At 33.2% G+C, this 25,488-nt stretch overlaps 1 protein-coding gene and 1 long non-coding RNA gene across 4 annotated transcripts in view; one reads left to right on the top strand and one right to left on the bottom strand.

Moving 5' to 3' along the window:
• LOC6034965 (meckelin) overlaps nucleotides 1-25,488 on the top strand; it is a 34,220-nt gene that overhangs the window by 8,202 nt on the left and 530 nt on the right. Inside the window, exons 1-6 of one of the 3 annotated variants that reach the window (XM_038264083.1) lie at nucleotides 7,043-7,106; nucleotides 10,430-11,142; nucleotides 17,876-18,502; nucleotides 18,564-18,845; nucleotides 24,488-24,625; nucleotides 24,681-25,436. In XM_038264083.1, the coding sequence (XP_038120011.1) occupies nucleotides 7,067-7,106; nucleotides 10,430-11,142; nucleotides 17,876-18,502; nucleotides 18,564-18,845; nucleotides 24,488-24,625; nucleotides 24,681-25,436 (2,556 nt within the window). In that variant the 5' untranslated portion in view covers nucleotides 7,043-7,066. Of the gene's footprint in view, nucleotides 1-7,042; nucleotides 7,107-10,429; nucleotides 11,143-17,875; nucleotides 18,503-18,563; nucleotides 18,846-24,487; nucleotides 24,626-24,680; nucleotides 25,437-25,488 lie in introns of those variants that run through there. The other 2 variants (XM_038264080.1, XM_038264081.1) reach the window with 2 other exon arrangements.
• LOC119770025 lies at nucleotides 8,083-8,683 on the bottom strand. Its single transcript, XR_005278624.1, has 2 exons — nucleotides 8,423-8,683; nucleotides 8,083-8,310 (listed from the first exon to the last, which is right to left on the bottom strand). It is a non-coding gene; the product is annotated as an uncharacterized LOC119770025 (long non-coding RNA).

Raw genomic sequence — 25,488 nt, 5'->3', positions numbered from 1 at the left:
ACCGAGCAGCAAGAGTAGGACCGAGTGGCAGGAGGAGGAACGAGCGCGGGAGGAGGACCAGGCGGCAGGAGGAGGGCCGAGCGGCAGGAGGAGTAACAAGGTAAGAGACAGAACAGTTCCCAGTTTGTTTCGATTGTCGAATCAAGGGGAACATGGTCCATAAGACTGTTCCCGTGTTTTATCTCCGCGTGTGACAGTTTCTTGGTCGTGGACTCGTAGGGATCTCGGTTTTTTCTCAATTGCCGGAGCATTCTACGCGTGTGACAGACAGTGAGGTTTGTTTTGGTTTTGGAAACGAAAAAATCCCGTTTTTTTATCGGTTCTCGTGGATGCGCTGAAAGACATTTCGGTGCTTTGTTTTGAGCTAGAAATGGGGACATAGGTAAAGTATGTTAATAATTTTAATGATTTTAATATTGTAAGCATATTATTTTAAAGTACAGTGGATTTAACATATTTAAAGTATTTGAAGTTAATAACGTATTTTAATAATTTTAATATTGTGACTTTAAAAGTATCTAAGTATTTCAAGTATTTTAAATATTTCAAGTGTTTAGAGTTTGTTGAGTGTTGAAATAATTTTAAGCATAATATTTATTTTTTAAGTATATTCATTTGTTCAGGTATTATAATATTGAATGTTTTTAAAGTTTTCAAGTATTTCAAGTATTTGAAATTATTGAAGTGTTTAAAGTTTGTTAAGCTTTTAAATAATTTTAAGCAATTAATTTTTTATAGGTATTTTAATATTTCAAGAACATGAAATATTTTAAGTATTTTTAAGTTTTTAACATATTTTAAGTATTTAAAGAATTTAAATAATTTTAAGTATTCTCAGTATTTTAAGTATTTTAAGTATTTTAGGTATTTTAAGTATTTTAAGTATTTAAAGTATTTCAAGTATTTCAAGTATTTCAAGTATTTTAAGAATTTTGAGTATTTTAAGTATTTTAAGTATTTAAAGTATTTAAAGTATTGAAAGTATTTAAAGTATTTAAAGTATTTAAAGTATTTAAAGTATTTAAAGTATTTAAAGTATTTAAAGTATTTAAAGTATTTAAAGTATTTAAAGTATTTAAAGTATTTAAAGTATTTAAAGTATTTAAAGTATTTAAAGTATTTAAAGTATTTAAAGTATTTAAAGTATTTAAAGTATTTAAAGTATTTAAAGTATTTAAAGTATTTAAGTGTTTGAAGTATTTTAAGTATTTTAAGTATTTAAAGTATTTTAATTATTTTAAGTATTTTAAGTATTTTAAGTATTTAAAGTATTTTAAGTATTTTAAGTATTTTAAATATTTTAAGTATTTTAAGTATTTTAAGTATTTTAAGTATTTAAAGTATTTCAAGTATTTTCAGTATTTTAAGTATTTAAAGTATTTAAAGTATTTTAAGTATTTTAAGTATTCTAAGTATTTTAAGTATTTTAAGTATTCAAAGTTTTTAAAGTATTTAAAGTATTTAAAGTATTTTAAGTATTTTAAGTATTGTAAGTATTTTAAGTATTTTAAGTATTTTAAGTATTTTGAGTATTTTAAGTATTTTAAGTTTTTAAGTATTTTAAGTATTTTAAGTATTTTAAGTATTTAAAGTATTTAAAGTATTTAAAGTATTTAAAGTATTTAAAGTATTTAAAGTATTTAAAGTATTTAAAGTATTTAAAGTATTTAAAGTATTTAAAGTATTTAAAGTATTTAAAGTATTTAAAGTATTTAAAGTATTTAAAGTATTTAAAGTATTTAAAGTATTTAAAGTATTTAAAGTATTTAAAGTATTTAAAGTATTTAAAGTATTTAAAGTATTTAAAGTATTTAAAGTATTTAAAGTATTTAAAGTATTTAAAGTATTTAAAGTATTTAAAGTATTTAAAGTATTTAAAGTATTTAAAGTATTTAAAGTATTTAAAGTATTTAAAGTATTTAAAGTATTTAAAGTATTTAAAGTATTTAAAGTATTTAAAGTATTTAAAGTATTTAAAGTATTTAAAGTATTTAAAGTATTTAAAGTATTTAAAGTATTTAAAGTATTTAAAGTATTTAAAGTATTTAAAGTATTTAAAGTATTTAAAGTATTTAAAGTATTTAAAGTATTTAAAGTATTTAAAGTATTTAAAGTATTTAAAGTATTTAAAGTATTTAAAGTATTTAAAGTATTTAAAGTATTTAAAGTATTTAAAGTATTTAAAGTATTTCAAGTGTTTAAAGAATTTAAAGTATTTAAAGTATTTAAAGTATTTAAAGTATTTAAAGTATTTAAAGTATTTAAAGTATTTAAAGTATTTAAAGTATTTAAAGTATTTAAAGTATTTAAAGTATTTAAAGTATTTAAAGTATTTAAAGTATTTAAAGTATTTAAAGTATTTAAAGTATTTAAAGTATTTAAAGTATTTAAAGTAATTAAAGTATTTAAAGTATTTAAAGTATTTAAAGTATTTAAGGTATTTAAAGTATTTAAAGTATATAAAGAATTTAAAGTATTTAAAGTATTTAAAGTATTTGAAGTATTTTAAGTATTTAAAGTATTTAAAGTATTTAAAGTATTTAAAGTATTTAAAGTATTTAAAGTATTTAAAGTATTTAAAGTATTTAAAGTATTTAAAGTATTTAAAGTATTTAAAGTATTTAAAGTATTTAAAGTATTTAAAGTATTTAAAGTATTTAAAGTATTTAAAGTATTTAAAGTATTTAAAGTATTTAAGGTATTTAAAGTATTTAAAGTATTTAAAGTATTTAAAGTATTTAAAGTATTTAAAGTATTTGAAGTATTTTAAGTATTTAAAGTATTTAAAGTATTTAAAGTATTTAAAGTATTTAAAGTATTTAAAGTATTTGAAGTATTTAAAGTATTTAAAGTATTTAAAGTATTTAAAGTATTTAAAGTATTTAAAGTATTTAAAGTATTTAAAGTATTTAAAGTATTTAAAGTATTTAAAGTATTTAAAGTATTTAAAGTATTTAAAGTATTTAAAGTATTTAAAGTATTTAAAGTATTTAAAGTATTTAAAGTATTTAAAGTATTTAAAGTATTTAAAGTATTTAAAGTATTTAAAGTATTTAAAGTATTTAAAGTATTTAAAGTATTTAAAGTATTTAAAGTATTTAAAGTATTTAAAGTATTTAAAGCATTTAAAGTATTTAAAGTATTTAAAGTATTTAAAGTATTTAAAGTATTTAAAGTATTTAAAGTATTTAAAGTATTTAAAGTATTTAAAGTATTTAAAGTATTTAAAGTATTTAAAGTATTTAAAGTATTTAAAGTATTTAAAGTATTTAAAGTATTTAAAGTATTTAAAGTATTTAAAGTATTTAAAGTATTTAAAGTATTTAAAGTATTTAAAGTATTTAAAGTACTTAAAGTATTTAAAGTATTTAAAGTATTTAAAGTATTTAAAGTATTTAAAGTATTTAAAGTATTTAAAGTATTTAAAGTATTTAAAGTTTTTAAAGTATTTAAAGTATTTAAATTATTTAAAGTATTTAAAGTATTTTAAGTATTTAAAGAATTTAAAGTATTCAAAGTATATAAAGTATTTAAAGTATTTAAAGTATTTAAATTATTTGAAGTATTTTAAGTATTTGAAGTATTTGAAGTATTTGAAGTATTTGAAGTATTTGAAGTATTTGAAGTATTTGAAGTATTTGAAGTATTTGAAGTATTTGAAGTATTTGAAGTATTTGAAGTATTTGAAGTATTTGAAGTATTTGAAGTATTTTAAGTATTCTAAGAATTTTAATTGCTTTAAGTAAACAGTTTAAAACTCTATAATAAAGTATTCAAAAAAAGTATTTTAGGTATTTCAAGTATTTTAAGTTTTATGAGCATTTTATTTATTTTATGTATTTTGCGTATTTTAACAATTTTGAGTTTGTGAAGTATTTAATTTTTTTGCGTATTTTAAATAGTTTGAGTTTTTGAAGTTTTTATAGATTTTTATTTTGTTGCGTATTTTTAGAATTTCGGTGTTTTTTTTAATTTTCAATTCAACTCTCTATGACTCTATTTGCGTCAAATTAAAGTGTTTGATCATCTGCATTTACAAAAATAAATCCTTTTATTGTAATTAATCACTTTATTGTAATTGGAGTTATTAATGAGACAAAAAAATTATGGCTTTATTATACGAATTATCGATTATTCTATTATTAGTTCATCAGACAATCGAGTCTGGACTGTACAAGAAATCCCTTAGGTCTTTTTGTATTTAATTTAAGTTTTCGTTGTATTTTTGTATAGTAACGATCGGTACCCAATTAACGTTTCCGAAATGCTCATGTCAAGTTTTTGAATGTTGGTTTTACTAAATTTATGATTGTATTTTTAATTTATTTAAAGCATTTTTGAACATCACATAACTGGGACCTTTGTAAATTCAGAATTCTTCCGCACTGACCGGTAATCGGTTCCAAGGTGGCCAGATGGAGCCTGAATACATTGGCATCACATACAATGGCTACAGTTTTAAATTTCACGAATTTTGATATGTCACATGACAGGGTTCCTTGCACATTCCGAAATGTCCCCAGTGACCACCGGTAACCGGTGACCGGTTCCAAAGTGGCCAGGTGGGGCCAGATTTCATTGGCATCACATTAAATGGCCAAAGATTTGAATTTCATGAATATTGATATGTCACATGACAGGGTTCCTTGCACATTCCGAAATGTCCCCAGTGACCACCGGTAACCGGTGACCGGTTCCAAAGTGGCCAGGTGGGGCCAGAGTGCATTGGAATCACATAAAATGTGCTCCGTTTTTTTTTTTCACAAAACAGGATTCCTTGTCAATTCCGGTATGTGCCCCTAGTGGCACGATATGGTAAATGTACAGAAAAAGTAATCCGGAAATTGTGAAAATCGTACCATGAAATCGTGAATATTACGAGTTTTACTTTACGAATTTTTGAACTATGCATATTGGGCACGAATAAGCCAGGAGCCGTGAATAAATATGCATGATTAGACATGCCCGAATACACTCGTAAACGTGAATTAAATTCATGATTTCATAAAAAAAAATCACGAATTCATGAAATTTATGCATGATTTCATGAAGTTTATACATGATTTCATGATTTTTTTTACGCCCTCAAAAATAAATCATAAAAAATATTCCAGAACTGATGAATTTTGTGCACGAATTCATGAATAAAATTCACGAATTCATGATTTATTTACATTTTTTCATGAATTGTGAGCATGAAATCGCGAATATTTTTACGCCTTCATTTACAAATCGTAAAAATAATTCGAGATTTCATGAATTTTGTGCACGAAGTCATGCATAAAAATTCATGATTTCATGAATTTTATGCATGAAATCATGAATTTTAATTCACGAGGTATATTTTTTGATCGTAATCATGAATTTTTATTCATAAAATCGTGAATATTTTCACGACTTCATGCATCCATTTCATGAAATCATGAATATTATTCACGTTTACGAGTGAAATCGGTCATGGAAAGTCATGCATATTTATTCACGATTCCTGGATAATTCGTGCCCATTATGCATAGTTCAAAAATTCGTAAAGCAAAAATCGCGATATTCACGATTTCATGGTACGATTTGCATGATTTTCGGAAACCTTTTTTTTCCGTGTACTTAAAAAACTTAAAATACTTTAAAAACTTAAAATACTTAAAATACTTAAAAAACTTAAAAAACTTAAAAAACTTAAAATACTTAAAATACTTAAAATTCTTAAAATACTTGAAATTCTTAAAAAAACTTAAAAAACATAGAATTTTAAAATATCTGAAAATAAAAATACTTAAAATCACACCTTTAAAAATAAATATTTCAAATAATTAAAATATGTTAAGTACTTGAAATAATAAACTACCTAGAAAAAATAAAATGCTTAAAATTATTTAAATACTTAACAAACTTTAAACACTTCAATTGTTTCAAATACTTGAAATAATTAAAAACTTTAAAAACATATAATATTAAAATACCTGAACAAATGAATATACTTAAATCATTAGCATATTTAGCATACTTAAAAAATAAATATTTCAAATACTTAACATATTTTTAATGCTCACAATATTAAAATACCTAGAAAAAAATAAATGCTTAAAATTATTTAAATACTCAACAAACTTTAAAGACTTTGAATACTTGAAATACTTAAAAACATTTAAAAGTCACAATATTTACATACCTGGAAAAATAAAAATACCTCATTAGCATATTTACCATACCTAAAAATAATGATAATTCACAAAACTTATTATGCTTTACAAAAGTATCCAAGAAAATTTAATAGCTTAAAATTATTTTAATACGTTATAAATTTCGAAAACTTTAAATAGGTTAAATACTTAAAAAATGCTTATACTTACAATATTAAAATAATTAACATACTTTAACTATGTCCCCTTTTCGAGCTCAAAACTAAGCACCGAAATGTCACTCAGCGCATCCAAGGGAACCGATCAAAAACGGGATTTTTTCGTTTCCAAAACCAAAACAAACCTCACTGTCTGTCACACGCGTAGAATGCTCCGGCATTTGACAGAAAACCGAAATCCCTACGAGTCCGCGACCAAGAAACTGCCACACGCGGAGATAAAACTCGGGAACTGTCTGATGGACCAGGTCCCCCTTGATTCTACTTCAAAACAAACACGCGAACAAACCGGGAACTGTTCCGTCTTTTGCAGATATCTTACCTTGTTACCCCTCCTGCCGCTCGGTCCTCCTCTTGCCGCTTGGTCCTCCTCCTGCCGCCCGGTCCTCCTCCCGCGCTCGGTCCTCTTCCTGCCGCTCGGTCCTCTTCCTGCTAGCCCTTGGCTCCGTTGCCATTTCCAACGGAACGGCCGCAGATCTTTTCCCGGTTCCGGTGGACAGCACCTCAAATCCCGGGTCCACAAATCACGGCCACTTTCACCGGCAAACACAACAGGACGCGACAAGTCACAACGCGTTTGACTTCGTGGCAAATAAACACGTGGCTGAACTGGCAAGCGAAAAACAAACTTGACAGTTCGAACGAAACTGTTCTTGATTGATCAAGATCACTCGTCATAAACATGGATAAAAATTCATAAACCCATGAATGCTATGCACGAATTCATGCATTTTATTCATGAAATCATGTAAACTTTCATGAAATCATGAAAAACATGATTCATAAATTCGCGAATAAAATTTTACGACGTAAAATTTACGCATGCATAAATAATCGTAAAATCATGAATATTTTTCATGAATTCATGCAGTTTAATCATGACTTCATGAAAATCAGTCATGAAATCATGAATAGTGATATGCATGATTTCATGAAGGAAAATTCATGAATATTCGTAAAAATATTTTAACCATGAATAAAATTCATAAATTCGTGCATTTTTATGCACGATTTCATGAATAAAATTCATGAAATCATGAAAGGTATCACGAAATCATGCACAAATTTATTCACGAATTCATGAATCGAAATTCACGATTTCTCGCACACTTTTTTTTCCGTGTATGAATAAATATTATTATGATATTGTGGATTTAGCTCGTAGCTGGATTTTCTGGCATCTTCTCACGGTCATTGAAAACGGTCGTGGATAGACCTAGGGGTCCCCAGTTGGAGTGAAAAAATTCAATTTATAGAAAAATTATGGATTAAAATTTTGCTTTTTTATCACTTCTCCGACATCAGGAATAATTGTTTGAACATGCTCGCAATTTTTTTATTCGGTCGGAAAAATATTATTTTTCTTGAAAAAACTTTCATTTTAAATCACATGATCACCCCTACCCAGTCACGGCATTCTAGCAGGATTCTTACAGAATTCTAGCAGAGTTTACTAGATTTTTGCCATCATTCTGTAAGTTTTCTGCCATCATTCTCACAGAATTCTGGCTCAAATGCAATAACCGGTTCTTGCAGAAACCGGTGAAATTAACCGGTTTTGCTAGAATCCTGCTAGAATTGTGCTAGATCCAACTGACAGGCTATTCTGCTAGAATGCTGCTAGAATTTTACTAGAAATGTTCGGTTAAAATTTTTGTGAGAATCCTGCTAGAATTTTGTCAGAATGTTATTGCTGAAAATATTTTAGCAAAATAAAAGCTGTGTTTTGTTTCACACGAAATTTATTTCTATTTATATTACAAAATTATTTCACTGCACTCAGATTGCCGGCAATACCAACATAGAGGCGGCAACTGTTGTTCCTCTGAGACAACTTTTTTGTTCCATTATCCCATCTGCACGAGTTGAGAAGGTTTTTCCTTGATGCCGATGATGAGGAATCGGAACTCCCAGTTCCAGGCCGGGTTGTCGCCAGTACCGCAGGGCCATATCTACAAAGAGAACCAGAGAAGTCGGTTAAACAAGCGGAGAAGTAAGTTGAGGTCATTGTCATAATGCTTGACATTCGTAACAGGTGTCGCAATTTTCGGAGTGGATGCTTACCTGTGAAGGGATGTTGTAATTTGCCAGCAAATCATTTGATTCCGACCTTGGTTCCGATGGGTTTTTGACGATGATGTTGCTCCCGAAAAAAACGTGTTCAAACGGTCGAGGTAGAATAAAACGAGTGAAAATTGAACTTGTTGAAACACGAACTGAACCGGTACAAGGCCAGCCAATCAGCGAGCAGTATTTCCTGTAAGAAAATTCTTACAAAATTTTAACAGAATTCTGACAGAGCTGCTAGAATGATTCTAGCAGGATTCTCACAGAACCAATTCTCGCAATTCGCAATTCGCAATTTTCAGTGTAAGAACGGGCCTTGACCGATCTTATGCACTAGGTTCCCGACGAACACGCACTGCCCTTACACCTACATCTCACCCTTGCTCTGAGTCAGTACGAGCAGCACGCTAGAACACGCTTTGAGTGTTCGTGCCAGGCATGCACACCTTCTTTTCCGGTTACGCATTTTAACTCGGCCGGGGGTGGTACATTACGTAGGGTTTGATGTAAGTATAAGCGCCTAACCGTTTAAAGTGTGCCTAACAACTTTCATTAAAGCAAAAACTGTTATATTTTTAGATTGAATTAAAAAACTAATTGTTATTTACTGTGTATTGTTTTCTCCTGAAATCTTCCCTATTGTTGAGTCGTGTTAATCTGTTGCTATTTCTTCTGTCGCGGTGTTTTGTTACAATATTTTGGTCCGAAGCATTTTAAAAAAGTTTTTCAAAAGTACAATAGTAATATTTGTGTTAATCCTTTAATCATTCCATGAATTGAGTAAGGGCTCGAACCTCACTTGCTTAAGAAAAAGGTGAAGTTTCAAAACAATGGACAGTGAAGGAAATATACTATGTAAAGAATCAATAATAAAAGAAAGATAGTAATTTATGAAGTAGATAAAGTAATTAACAATAGTTAATAAATAGAGGTAACAAACAAGCTTAGATTTATTGAGGGCAACTTACAGGGAAGATGAGAAACTATTCAAATAGATAAATAAAGAAAGGCACAAAATTGACATCGCTGCCAAATTAAGAGAAAGAAGACAGTTTGTTACAGCAGCATCAATTGATAAAATAGAGTGAAAAAGCGTTGAGAAATAAGAGAATCAAATAAGTAAAATCGAAATCAAATGGAGGATAGTAAACAGAAGCCGCGTTAGCAAATCAGTGAAACAAAATAAACAGAAGATAGGTGGTAGCTGAGAATGAAGAGAAGAGAAACCCCGTTGTGCGATGTTTCAGGTACATCCACAGCAGTTGACTCAACATACTGCGAATCAAAACAATACCGTCTACAATCACAAATTACTTCCCTTTCCCACATTGACGCGCCCCTTTCTTTTAGCCGCCTCTACTCTGACCCTCGCTGGTCAAAGGTTTACGAGTCGTTTCCACAGGCCACCAGCTAGGTTACATCTTGTCATCATGATGACTAAACCTAGCCAACGTGGAGGTAAGAAAATAGGACACTTGCAAGGAACCAGAGCCATGCTGTTTTGTCCAAACAGCACTACGGATGTAGTTGGGCTCCTTCCGGGATGTTCCTCGCCTGGGTGTTGTCAACCGACGAGTATCATCAGCGTCATGCACCCTTGGCCTGCATTCTCACAGAACCAATTCTGTAAGAAAATCTCGTGTCTGGGTAATTCTGGCTCGATGCCAGACCGCGTGCTCCGTTTGTTTGTCAACAAAGCTGCAGCTGGATGGTGAGACGAAGTGAGGGGGGAAGAGATTTTGACATTAAATGATACACTCTATGTTTACAAACCCACTACGGTCCTTTGGCATTGTTTTGCTAGATTTTTATGCCCGCATCTGACCCGCCGCCTATTTCGTCGGTCACTGAGTCGCCGGTTGTTTCCAGTGACCGAGTCCAGCTAGGAACTGATCGTACAATATAATTCTATGATTCTCTGTCCGTTCATTATGTGAAGAAATTAGATAATTAATGCTTAAATTTCTTTCCAATTCCTTTAAATTTCCATCCCCACCCCCACAGGCCTTTCGTGCACCTGCGACGAACGTTCGGTCCCATGGCGCGACTACGACTCCTCCCAGCAGGGTCCAATCTGTCGAAACGTGACCGAATTCTTCTCCGCCGGACCCCGGCTTGAAATGGTCAAGTTCTGCAAAGCGTACCACGTGGCGTTGCTCAACTCGACGACGAAATCGGCGGCCAGCGGCGAGGGTCGAAACATTCAAATTTACCGCAAAACCTATCCCCCCGGCAACGAGAGTACCGTTTGTGGGTGCAAACAGCAGGGCATGGTGTCGTTTGTGGACGGCGCGCGAACCTACTGCCTTCCGGCGGTACTGCTGCGGGACGTTCAAAGCTACCAACCGTTCCGACCGGCCGCCGTCAATCGTCACAACGGGAACGTGTTTCGGCAAATTAAATATCTGATTGTGTTTTGCCACGTGATGCGCAGCACGCGACACTGTCACCAGTTGGCCAACCTGTGTGTGCTCGCGTTCTACAGTCTGGACAAGTATTCGCCGTGTGAAATCTTCTACACCTATCAGACGTACGATCTGTCCCAGGGAGGGGCCGGGTTGGGAGCGACCAAGGATAGCGCGGGCAAGATGATGGCCAGCCTGTGGACGGTGGGGGACACGGTCAAGCCGCCGTTGTTTTACCGCCGGGGAAAGTACGTCAACGAGGTCCTGGACAAGTATCTGGACTTTAGCTACGACGCCAACGTGAGCAATACGGTAAGAAGTTGTGTTGTGGGTGACTTTGTTTATTCAGTTATTCTTTTCCATATTCAGCTCAAAATCACACAAGATCCTCTGTAATTACTCTTAGCTTTAAGAAAAATGTAATTACAAAAGCCGACTCGGTTCTAACCAGGTCCCAGCACCGTAAAGGACCTAATAAAAATAATTTTATGAAAAAAACAGTTCAAAATCAATTATAGGTTAAATTCTCGTATGTTTGGCAGGTTAAGCACTCGCTCCACACTCCATCCAATTTGCTGATTTTCACTATTTAAACAACCAATTTTGCCAAACTTTTCATAGAAACTTGCTTGCTCACTTCTTATTGAGCTATTTACCACTCGATTCCAGTTGAAAACGCTTTTAATTAGCTTAAATTGAATGTCAAAGTTCTGACCTGCCAACATTAGAGGCACGCTGGAATTAGATGCTGTTCCCCTACAAAGTCCTTGGAAAAAAATCACTTTGTAAAATTGACAAAAATCATCCGAATTCCAATAATTGAACAGGCACACAAAAAAATATTACTGTAATGACAAAAGTAACTCACTTTTGAATTAAAAAGTGCTGAAAATTTGCTTTACTGAACGTTTTTTTCTTGTTTTATAAACGAAAACTTTGAAATAAAATCCATCATTTTTTTCTAAAAATGATACTGTAGTATTGAATGTTATATATTTTTGCCATAAAAGTTTTATTTTTATATTACAAGTAAAAAACTCTTACTGATACAATGATTTTGTTCTATAAATGCATGGTAGTATCAGAAAATTTTCCAACTTTTTAATTAAAAATTTTCAACTTTCTACGAATATTCACCAACGCAAACTATTAATCCAACGAACGATCTTTTTAAATTTAGAGTATTTTTTCTTTGTGTGGGTGACAATTTAAATCATTTGTTCAAATTCCCGACTTTTTCAGAAATTCAAATAATAGGCTTTTCTTATCTAAAGAAAGATTTCAAATAAAAAACTCTTCACAAAAAATTCTATACCAGCCATTGAAAAAAATCTAAATGAGTTTAAAAAAATCAAACTATTAACAATTTTCCTAAAAACATTCGTATGTTCAGATTCGTATTTATTAAGGTGAAGCCGTTGATCATATTTTAAGAAAATTGATCATCACTCTAAAATGCTCTGTATTAAATTCAATTTAACGAAATTCTGCACCAAAATGAATCATCATGTGCCGGTTGTTGCCTTCTTGAAGCCACTGAATCAATTTTTGGTTTAAATAAATTGTGATTAAAAATTTGCATAATTTAGTAATACAATACTTCCTAGTTGGCAATCATTGATTAATGATGATTTCCATAACATTACAAGGAAAGTGATAATCATTATCAAAAAGTATCAGCAGATGTAGCGCACTATTCTAAACAATTTGTATTCCTTCTTCTTCTCTTGTCAAAATATTGACAGCGATCCAAAATTTATATCTTTGAACGAAAAACCGTGGCAATGATGGAAGTCTTCACGTTAAGAGTAGAAACAAAAACAATTTTTCTTTGAAAAGAAACCGAAAGCTTTACGATACAGTCCAGATTATGGGACTTTGGATAATCGAATGACGAACAAAAAAATATTTTTTCGTTTTTTTTCTTTTTCTTCTTTTAAACATCAAATCACAGATACGCGACCCCATTAAAGTCAAATTTAAAATAAAATGCACTTAAGCTTAGTTTAGGGGTCATACTGAAGCTCACCAATAAAAAAATAAGGCAAAGAAAAATCATTATTTTTTTTTTATTGAAAAATTCTTTTTGATAAGATTACATTTTTTTACGCCTATTTTTTCAAATGTTTGAAGAGAGAAATTCTTTGCACATTTAAATAAAAAATTCTTGAAAAAATCAAATTATTTATTCAGAACGAACAACGATTGGATTTTATTTGAAATTTAAGTTTTCCGATAATTGAAAATAAAGCTTTACACTGAAACCCCGTTGGCTTGACACCAATTGTTGTCAAACGGACGGAGTCACTTTTTAGTTTGACACCCTCATTACACAGAGCTAACACTTACTACCAAACGTTTTGTTTGATAGTATGTGTGAGTCCCGTGTAAAAAGTGACAAGTTGCAAAAATTGTTTTTTTGCAATTCCACTGTGAAACTGTCAACTTTTCCTGCCCTTCTGGAGAAACGAAACGGCCTACTTTTCCCTACCAAAAATAACAGAATGGAAAATTAATACATTTCAAAAACAGTGCTGAAAAGTTCTACTTTTCAGCACTGAAATGGGTGCTGAAAAGTTGAACTTTTCAGCACTAGTATCGAAAAGTAACATTTTTCAATATTGTTTTGTTTTGAACGATGAATTTACTAAACACATGAATGTTTGACATGAAATTCCATGAAATAAGCGTTTTTCGGAATTGCAAAAAATGTTGTAAGCAACTCGTTGCAAAACTTGATTTTTTCAGCACTCGTCGTATTTATCCAACTCGGTAAACCTCGTTGGATAAATGTACAACTCGTGCTGAAAAAATCTTCTTTTTGCAACTTGTTGCATAAACTACTATTTTCAGCGCGAGTCGTACATTTATCTAACGAGGTTTACCGAGTTGGATAAATACGACGAGTGTTGAGTAAATCAAGTTTTGCAACAAGCTCCAAACAACATTTTTTGCAATTCCGAAAACACCCTTTGAATGGAATTTTAAGTCAATTGTCTATGTGTTTAGTCAATTCACTGATACAACCAAAACAATATCGAAAAGTATAACATTTCAACACAAGTACTAAAAAGTTAAACTTTTAAGCACCCATTTCAGTGCTGAAAAGTAGAACTTTTATGTTGAAGATGTCCTCCAGGATAATCGATTTTAAACATTAAAAGCAAAACTCGCTACACGGAGAAAAAAGAGTTCCCAAAATCGTGAACAAGCGTTCATGAAAATGAGAACCACGAACAAAGTGTTCAAATTTCATGGTACGTTTTTCGAAATCGTACCATGGGATTTGAACACTTTGTTCGAGGTTCTCATTTTCATGAACGCTTGTTCACGATTTTGGGAACTCTTTTTTCTCCGTGTAATTGTAATAAAATAATAACACAATGATTGCATATAGAAACGCATTCAACTTGTAAACAACAATAACTCTTCAAATGGATTGATTACGAAGGTCAATGCTGGGCATGCACTGACCCAACACCCACCACCCCTGATATGTGGTCATGTCTTATAGTCTGACTGCATTCGAGGTTCAAACCCCTCAATAGTGCTGCTATTAACCTGACGCGATGAGTATCTCTGAATAATTCAGCCATGAGTGCCCCATCCTGTGAGCTTGATAATTGCGCTTGGATGCAAGTGCCTGTTTTTATTTTTCCTGTAAATATCACCACAACAACAACAAAAAATACAACCGATGAAGTCACTCTGGTGCTAATTAGAGATTTCCCCCGCTGGAAAGGACCGTCCGTCTTTCCTTTTTTTAACGAATACATTTTCCCACCGCCGCCGCATAAAGGTAAATCATTAAAACACTCGAATTAGCACCGCTTGACATGAAGTGGAAGCCCCATGTTCTAGAATAGCCCGGCCCCAACAATCGTGTGGTCACGTGGCCAGAATGACCAACTCAAGCAAACACGCAACTTCTTATGAATGAAGTAAAAAATCGGTACGGTGGTGACCCACCGGAAGTTTGGAAAGGTTGTGGACGCGTAGATATTCTTAACTTTGAAAACCTTTGAATTCTTATTTTTATTTCAAACTATTCGATTTAAAATCAACATCAAATATGCAATATTATGAAAAGTCCATTTCCAAACTTTAGTACAGTTTTCATTTATAGCACTAAGAGATTTTGCCGGTAATTTTTAATAAATTAGATGATGGATGGTTCAATCTGCAGAGCCAATGAGTTTCTAAAAAGTCGACTGGGACTGCGAGTAGAAGACATGGTGAAATTATAGCTTCGAGAAATGATCACGTGATGGTGATGATATCTCATTTACCTGAAGTGATATTTTTATGCGTAGAACATGTTTGCAGCATTTTTAAAACTAGATCCATAAAAACTTTAAATAAAAATCATGATTGGCTGAGTTCGTTATCCCACTCTTTCATACGAATTTTTGAGTTCAGGTACTAGAACCATAAAAAGAGTTATATGGATTGAACACAAAAAATCGTATGAAAAAGTGGGATAACGACATAGCCAATCGTGATTTTTTATTAGGGTGTACAAGATTGTTAGATTCATTAGATACCCGTATTGCATATAATGAAATTTGGAGTATTTTCGAAAAATACGGTATTTTGTGATTTTTCTGTAATTTAAAAAATAATAAAGCGAAAAGGATACAAAATTTCGCTTTATTCGATACCAATATTGCAAAAATGTTTTTTTTTTTGCACTTTCAAAAAAAAATCGATTTGTTATGAAAAAAGACACATAATGTGAAAATTTACCCATGTTCTATAGAAAATATCTAGAGTTTTTTTTGAATGGTCCTATAAACTATTGTCTTTCATATGTTTATAGGACCTATTCAATAGATTTTTTTAGATGTGGTATTTTAGGAAAATTTTTGGTGTTTTACAAAAAAAATGCATTTAAAATTTTGCTTCGTTTGATACCCATATTTCAATTATGAAAATCTGAAAACTTTCGAAAAAATACGGAATTTTGTGAAATTTCAAGTTTTTTTTTATGAAAAAGTCTGATAATGTGGAACATAATTCGCATCGTTTTATACCCATGTTGAAAAAAAAATTTGAGTATTTTCAAAAAAACGTAAAAATTTGTTAAAAATTTTGTTTTTTTTACAAAAGAAAATTCTAAGATACCAAACCAAATTTCGCTTCGTTTGATACCCATATTGCAGATAATGTAAATTTGAGTACTTTCGAAAAAATACGGTATTCTGTGAAAATTTTAGTATTTTCCGAAAAAAAATCCCTATCAATGTGAAAATGCATTACAAATTTTGCTTTGTTTTATTCCAATATTGCAAATTTTGAAAATTTCAGGTTTTCTTGAAAAAATATTTTGTCAATTTCACTTCGTTTGATACCCGTTAGCAAATTTTGAAAATTTAAGTACTTTCAAAAAAATACGGTATTTTATGAACAATTTTGAGTAATAATATTTTGAAACTTACTACAATTTCAAAAAATATATTCTTAGTGAAAATATTGAAATTTAACATGATATGTTTGAATAAAGTCGATTTCTGGAGTTTTGTTGAAAAGGTCCTATAAACCAAATTTTATTTTTTTGCTTTTTGGGTGTTTTTGAACACCCTTGACTCAAGGCGGTTCTAAAAACACCCAAAAAGCAAAAAATTAAAATTTGGTTTATAGGACCTTTAAAAAAAAAAACTCCAGATTTTAGAAAGATTTTTAAATCTAGTTATCGTACGACGTCCATTATCGGCGATAAGATTATCGCCGAAACAATTATCAAAATAACGATAGATTATAGTTATCGTCCCGTCGTTATCGTTAGACGATAATATTTTCGACAATAATTGTATCGATCAACAACCTTGGTAATCACACTCGCCTCAAAACGGTTTGGCGAAAATAACGTCATTTTTGACAGATTTTGCTATAATCTCGGCTCTGACAAAATTTTCAAGTAAAATTCAAACAGAATTCTGGCATTCTAGCAGGATTCCAGCAGAACTATCACTGCTAGAAATGTCTATGACCGGGTTATCGAGAAATTAAAAGTGCAACATGGAGTTAAACTTTTTGTCAAGCTGCTGTGAAGTTTTCCACGACAGCTGCGAAAGTTTCACTCCATGTTACCGGCTCACATCTATTTTTTTTAATTTCTCGGTAGCAAATATTCAACTACACTGAAACCCCGATGATTTGATACCAAATGTTGTCAAATGAACGGAATCACTTTTTAGTTTGACACATACCCTTTTTATACAGAGCTCACACATACTATCTAACTTTTTTTTGAGTCCTTTTTAAAAAGTGACAGTTCGTCACTCTTTAGTTTGACCTTGACCAACCGGCGGGGTAGAAACTAAAAACAGTTCAAATTTGACCCATATTAGGTTTTACATCGTGACGTCAAGAGCGCACACGCACACACATTTTTACTGAGACACACCTGCAAAAAAAGTAAACAGTGCAGCCAAGCTGTCAAATTTTTATCCTCGGGTCGGCGTAAAACCTAATTATATATTCTTTTTTATAGGAAATACTTTTTTTATAAATATTGTTTATGTATTTTGTAAAAAAAAACGTTGCAAAATTAAATTTTGTAAAAACGCAAACAAATACTTTGAAAAGGTGAGGACATTTAAAAGTAAAATAAGTATTACATGTTTTTAAATGCAACAAAAAAAGTAAAAAAAAATCTAATTACTGGCTGTTTCAATTTATAGCAGAAAATCAAAAATAATTATTTTAGATTTAATCTTAATCTTATGCAAAACGCAACTCATAACACGCGGGCAAGTGCACTTTTTCCAAACAATCTTCCTTTCTCGACCTTTACCGCTGCACCACAAAACAAAGCCCTAATGGGGGGACCGCAATTGTAAATCGGTCAAGCCCATAAAAATGCTAATGTCACTGGCAATCCACGTGGCGGCCTGACGACCATATCACGGAGGCCTACTTCTGTTAAAGTGCCCCCACGTTCTTATTCTCAACCCCACTTAATGTAACCCCACCATACCGCGTATCACGGACAAATTGTTAACCCAATTTCCTTCTGCGGTTTCCGTATCCGTCCTGTACACAGATAAACAACACGATAAACTTCACCCTCATCGGCTATGATTTGTATGGCCACCTGAGGAGCTACCAGCCGATGCACCTGGCCGACCTGAACCTGTGCGAACGTTACTCGGGCAGCCAAGAGCAGCGGATTCGATTTGGCCAGAGTTACCACCGGCGATGCCGGGTCAGCTTGCGTCAACTGTTGGCCGATTTCGGCGAACCGAGATTTTTCAACCTGTACGCGGACTATTACGACCAGAAGGCTCGGCTGCTCCGGGCGGTTCCAGTTTTGGCGCGGAAGGCCTTTTCCCACAACGACCATCCGGATCCGGAAAAGTGGCAACTAGTGAGGCGCTTCCTAATGGTGGACGCCCTATCGGGACTGAATGAGAACTATAAGGGCAAGCTGTACGACGAGGACCCCTTGGGTGAAAAGTATCACTTTGTTCGGTATGCCAAGCGGATTGAGCTGGATATTCGACTGCACCCGGATCACGAGAAGAACCCGAATCGAATAGCGGTTCCGCTACTGAAAATCGAGTATCAAATGGTGAACACGTCCCAACCGGAAACGTTCTTCGACGGGTTGGTGGAGTTCGAGTTTCACGTAACGTTCAGTAAAAAGTACAGCTTCGATTCGTTACTGGAGGTAATCATCTTCAATTTTACATTTTTTCAACTAGAGCTCAACAATCTTCCATCCTTTCCAGATCCTCCTGCCAATCTTCATCCTGCTGGCGTTCACGATGACCCTGTTTCAAACGTTCTGCCACAAACTCCGCCAGAATAAGCTGTACTACGATATGGAGATCTTCGCCAACTTTGTCGTGTACCTGTGTTCGAATGTGGCCACCGCGCTGCTCGCCGTAACGGTAATCGTGGCGCTGCACGTGTTCGTCACGTACAAAACGCAACAGAACGTTAAAATGCTGCTTCCGGTCGAGGTGGGAAGCGCGCTGGAGATTTTCGTCTATCTGGCGTTTAGTTTCAAGGTAAGGTAGCATTTTGAACGGGCGTTCAACTTGAGTTCGCGTGAACAAAGTTCATGGCATCGGGAACCAGGAGGGTTTTTCGAAAAATTGTATCTTGAGAAGGGATTTTCTGATTGATTTGGTGTCTTCGGAAAAGTTCATTGATTTAAAAATCAATGGAGCACTTCCATTCGAGCAGTTTTTGTTTTTTTTCCACAATGTATTTCTTATGGAGCGAACTGTCAAAAGCTGCTCGACTGCGGGTGCTACATAGAGCTTTATGCCATTTCGCGTACGCACACTAGTGCACCATTTGATTTTGCTGGCCGGACAAAATTTAACTTGCCTTTAATTTCGTGTATGTACACGCAATACATACGCACGTAGAATGCTCTATTCTAAATCCTTTGCGGTCGTACAAAGGGTCATTGTACAATCAAACCCCGATGTTTTGACACCAACTATTGTCAAACGAACGGGGTCACTTTTTATTTTGACACTCCTTTTACACGGAGTTCACACACACTTTCAAACGTTTGTTTTGATAGTGTGCGTGAGCACCGTTTAAAAAGTGACAGTTCGTCACTTTTTAATTTGACTTTGTCAAACCAACGAACAAGCTAAAAAATGTCAACAAAAATATGACCTACCAACCCACTGACAATTGGGTCCTAAAATGAAGCTTGGATTGCTGATATTAATTTTTATAGCGATAAAGCTTATTTTTCTGAGTACATTGACCCTTTGTACGACCACAAAGAGTTTAAAATGGATGTTTAAATCAATTTTGAAAAATTAACCTCGCGGTCCTTCTTGACAGAAAAGTTCTCACTTGACAGCTCATTCCAAGGGGACCATAGTTGGTCCATCGAAAAAATGTTGTCTTGCCATAATTATTTTTTGCATTAAAATGAAAAAAAAAAAAAAGTTATCAGAAATCGTTTTTGATCGTGTTTTTTTATCGTTGTAAATATAAACTGACATATGGCTTTAGTACCCAATTTTGGCTCGAGCCTCGACTCGATTCAGGCTCGATTCCGAGTCAGATCGAAGCTCGAGCCAAAATTCTCAGTGGGACCGGGGGTTGATTGTACACGGAAAAAATCTGGATTTTTTATTTCACTTTTTATCACATAAAGTTAAATCACTGACTAACACACTGCCTCCAAGAATTTAATTTCATCAGCGATTCATTCCAGGATGAAAAATTTGATTTACCATCAAAAATTTCTATATTTTTCTGTATATAGTATAATAGTAATTTGTTGGCTAGTTTGTTGGCTATTTTTTTGAAGGAAAAGCACCCATGCAAAAAATATTTTCAAAAGGTTGAGAAAATTTTCTATTTTTTTTCTTTTTATGCAATGGAGCACCCGCAGTCGAGCAGTTTTTGACAGTTCTCCCATAAGGGCATCTCCACCGCAGGGACCTAATTGCGTTGCAAAGCTAATTTGGCACCCACGTCAAGCCCACCGCGGTACTTATGCGAGAGCTAATTTAGGTTCGAGTTCATCCGTGTTCATCCGAATCTAAACAAAACTCAGGTTAGCTCCGGGATCTACCGGGAGCAAATCGTCTGACGGAATGTTTTTTTCAAGCGAAACAATGTAATTGGGTCAATGTGAGTTTGTAAACAAAGAGTTTATCCTGCTCACGTCAGTAAATGTTTACTAGAGTGTAACAAAAATGACTTTTTGGCGGGCATTCAGGGGTTTGTTCAGGTGGGCATACTGAGCCTAAATCCCAAATATGAGCTTGATTGGACGTAACAGGAGCTGGCGCTCCGCCCTTCAATTTTAAATGGGATTTAACCCGTAAAATAAGATTTTTTTCAAAAATGTCACTTTTTGAGGCATTTTGGCCACCAATGCGTTTACCAAAAACATCACTGGCGTATAGGCCAGATCCTTGCGCATCTTTTGGTATATATAACATTGAAGTTTGGAGCATCCTGGAGCTCGGTACAGACCTTCAAAGTTTGGCATTTTTTCGAAAAATCGGCCCCGGCAAAAAAGATATGCGTCGCACCTCGCGACGCCCGAGACGCCATTTGATTTTGCCGGGACCGATTTTTCGAAAATATGCCAAACTTTGTAGGTCTGTACCGAGCTCCAGGATGCTCCAAACTTCGATGTTATATATACCAAAAGATGCGCAAGGATCTGGCCTATACGCCAAACATTGGTAAACCAAAATGCCTCAAAAAGTGACATTTTTGAAAAAATCTTATTTTACGGGTTAAATCCCATTTAAAATTGAAGGGCGGAGCGCCAGCTCCTGTTACGTCCAATCAAGCTCATATTTGGGATTTAGGCTCAGTATGCCCACCGGAACAAATCCCTGAATGCCCGCCAAAAAGTTATTTTTGTTACATCCTAATGTTTACATTAGGAGTGATGATTGATTTTTAGATTTCAATTCTTCGAGTTTGGAGATATTTTCCCTCCCGTGCTGCAAGTTCACGCATGAAAAATGACTTTTGGTAATCTGGGGTGATGCAGTTTTGTTTTTTAGGTTATATTGGGGCTGTGTTTGATTAATTTTGGTCAACGCATTGTCGATCTAGTGCCAGACATGCAAGAGATAAGTCATTTGTATTGAGTAAAAAGCAAAATTCAAGCAAAACATTTTAAATAAGCCAAAACGGATTTGAAAACAAGCAATCCGAGCAATTGGGTCCTAAAATGATGCATAGATTGCTGATATTATTGTTTACAGCGATAAAGCTTATTTTTCTGAGTACGACCACAATGAATTTAAAATGGATTTTTAAATCAATTTTGAAAAATTTACCTCGCGGTCCTTCTTGACAGAAAAGCTCCTACTTGACAGCTCGTTCCAAAGGGACCATAATTGATCCATCGAAAAAATGTTGTCTTGTCAAAAAAAAATTTGCATTAAAATAAAAAAACACCACGCAGAAAAATGTTTTGTAGAATCAGCCTGTACGAGGTTTGAATCAACAAAATTTTTGTTGAATATAATCAACGCCGATTTTGCGTTGAAACAAACCTTGATTTTCTCAATTCCACAAAAGTCTTTTGTTGTTTCGAAAAAGCTGCTTTGACGTTTAGCGTTGATTCAACAAAAATAATGATTTTCAAATCAACAAAACGTTTTGTTGATTCAAATATGCCTTATTTTTCTGCGTGAGTGATCAGAAATGGTTTTTAATCGTGTTTTTTACAGTTGCACATAAAAATTTAAATATGGCTTTAGTACTCAATTCTGATCTTAAATTCTTAAATTCTTAAATTCTTAAATTCTTAAATTCTTAAATTCTTAAATTCTTAAATTCTTAAATTCTTAAATTCTTAAATTCTTAAATTCTTAAATTCTTAAATTCTTAAATTCTTAAATTCTTAAATTCTTAAATTCTTAAATTCTTAAATTCTTAAATTCTTAAATTCTTAAATTCTTAAATTCTTAAATTCTTAAATTCTTAAATTCTTAAATTCTTAAATTCTTAAATTCTTAAATTCTTAAATTCTTAAATTCTTAAATTCTTAAATTCTTAAATTCTTAAATTCTTAAATTCTTAAATTCTTAAATTCTTAAATTCTTAAATTCTTAAATTCTTAAATTCTTAAATTCTTAAATTCTTAAATTCTTAAATTCTTAAATTCTTAAATTCTTAAATTCTTAAATTCTTAAATTCTTAAATTCTTAAATTCTTAAATTCTTAAATTCTTAAATTCTTAAATTCTTAAATTCTTAAATTCTTAAATTCTTAAATTCTTAAATTCTTAAATTCTTAAATTCTTAAATTCTTAAATTCTTAAATTCTTAAATTCTTAAATTCTTAAATTCTTAAATTCTTAAATTCTTAAATTCTTAAATTCTTAAATTCTTAAATTCTTAAATTCCTAAATTCTCAAATTCTTCAATTTTCAAATTCCTGATTTTGAATTCATTTTTTTTTATTTTTGATAAAAATTGTGTTTTTGATATTAGAATTTCGGGTTTTTCGTAAATTTGTAAATTTTACCTAATTTCGATCCCGTCCCGAAATTGAAAAAATTGTACAGCGCAATGGACTCACAATCCAGAGGTTGCTGATTGGTACTAGCAATAGTGGCCGACAGCTATAAAGACAACTTCTTTTTTTAATCCATTTCTACCAAAAAACTATATCTGTCCTTTTAATTTCAAAATTCTTCATTTTGAGATTCGGCGGGGATTTTAAATATTATTATATCAAATACAAGATTATTAAAAAAGAAAATTCCAATTCTGCGATTTTTTCATCAGAACATATTGCAAACAAGCACCGCGCGAAGAAACGTTAAACGCCACTTTTCGTTTATGCTGCGTACCGCTTAAGAAAAATCTTTTCGTGACCCTTTCCCTGACCGTTTCTTGGGTTTTTTTATATGGAGTTTTGCGTTCCTTCGGATCTGCGTATCAGCCTTTACGGTACAACCATTCAAAATATTTTTAAATGAAATGAAAAAAATAAATAATAAAAATAAACGTATTCGTAATTTTTTCTTACTCCTCACTGACGTGAGCAAGATACACCCTTTGTTTACAAACTCACATTGGACCAATTACATTGTTTCGCTTGATATATATATTTGAATTTTATACATAATTCAAAAATGTTCAAATCAGTTTAGTTATTTTTAAATTTTGGACATTCATGTTTAAATTTTCGGTAATGATTTGCTTATATTAATATATGTGGTTGATTTTTTTTTATTTAAAAAATAAAAAAAATATATAAATTCCACAACTTTTCAATTTAACAAAATCGTTTTGAACTGAATTATTGATTTCTTTAATATTCCATCAAATTTGATATTCAAAATAAATGCATCTTCAACCAAAACAAATACAAATAATTCAAAAAATTGCTGAAAAAATTAGCCACCGGCAGCTCGGGGACTTCTCGAGCACCTATCTTGGCTACTCGACGGATCCCCGATGAACTTTTTCTTCGCTGAATGAACTCGAAGGCTAATTCAGCTTTAGCTTTGCTACCCGCGGTGGGAAAGTTGGGATGCAAACATGTCGGGAGCAAATCGGATGAACACTTTTAAAAAATTGAAAATGATATTTTATTGATGTAAGCAAACAATTAGGACATATAATGTAATTGGAAGCATGTTCTATCATGCTAGAATGTATTTTTATTGATTTCGATCAACAAAACGGCTAGAATTTGAAAATGAATAAATTAGATCCCCGCGGTGGGCTTGATTCGGTAGCCAAATTAGCTCCCAGCGGTGCGAAAACGTGTATTAGCTACGGAGCAAAGCTAAAACTGGGGATCCAACCGATAGGTTTGCCACGCAATTAGATCTCTGCGGTGGAGATGCCCTAAGGCTTGTCTGCAGATCGGAAGGAAAGGGGTCAAGAAACAGCTTTACGAACGGCAGGACAAAAGAGAGGAAACGTTTTCTTGGGGCTTTTCTTCACCCTCTCTGGCTTGCTTTCGCTACCGCTGCTGCCCATTTGAATTTTTTCTTGACTGGTTTCTTCCGAAGTGCATACCTTACAATAAGGAATACATTGTAGAAAAAAGCAAAAACTGCTCGAATGGAAATGCTCCATTTAAAAATATAATTGTAGTAATTTTCAGATAATAGAATAGCCTTTTTGAGAATTCTCGACTTAATTTTAAAAAATAAATAAATAAAGATTGACCATTTGTATTCCAGCTGCTCAAGTTGCTACGCGCTTTCGCCCTAATGGCCGGTATCGACATATTCTTCATCGACTGGGAACGACCTAAAATTTTGGACATTGGGATGCAGCGGACGCATCTGGACACTCCCTCGATAACTTCCAGTGCAACGGTCAGTACGAAAACCTCAATTCATTTGGACTGCATGTTAAATGTTCAAATTCTAGCAGACACGTCCAACCTGCGACAGCGTATCGGCCTGGAGGAATTACTTCATCGCGAACGAGTGGCAGGAACTTGCGACGAAGCGCAAAATCTCCATGTTTGCCCACGTGGTCCTGCTCATCACGGTCTTCTTTCTGTTCGGATTCGGGCACTGGTCGTCGCGAAGTTCCAGACTTCACATCAGCCAAAATGAAGAATACCTCGGTGATGACGATAAAGTGCTCAAAATTGCCGTTGGGATTCTGATCTACGGAGCGATTTACTTCGCTCAACGAGTATACAACTTTCTCATCTACGAGCGGTTCATCGATAACGCGCTGCAGCAGTTTATCGACGTGGCGTCGCTCGCCAACATATCCGTGTTCATTCTCTGCATGGAGTCGTACGGCTTTTACATCCACGGCAGATCACCGCACGGATTTTCCGACACCGACATGTGCTCGATGATTCTGCAGTTCAAGCGGGAAGAGGACAACCTGTGCGGAAACCGCGGCCTGCTTCCCGGTTCCGAGCAGCAAACCTACTCGATTTTAGTGCCAAAAAATCTACGCGCTTTCTACGACAAGCTGATCGCACCACTGCGGAACTCCAACTTTGGACCGCATCAACACCTCAATCAAACGCACCTGGTTGGCAGCGCCAAGCTGAGCAATTCGGGTGTGATAAGCGGCCCGGGAGGACACTTTGAGTTCAACTTTGAAAAGACTATACTGACGTACTACAATGTGAACAGATTCTTCGCTGCGTTCGTGGATCACGTGAGATTAAACCATTCTGAAAAATAGTCTAAATTTAAAAAAAATATCATCT

The sequence above is a fragment of the Culex quinquefasciatus genome, chromosome 3 (genome assembly GCF_015732765.1).
Source record: "Culex quinquefasciatus strain JHB chromosome 3, VPISU_Cqui_1.0_pri_paternal, whole genome shotgun sequence".
Classification (NCBI taxonomy): domain Eukaryota; kingdom Metazoa; phylum Arthropoda; class Insecta; order Diptera; family Culicidae; genus Culex; species Culex quinquefasciatus.
This window is presented reverse-complemented; position numbering and strand designations above follow the sequence as displayed.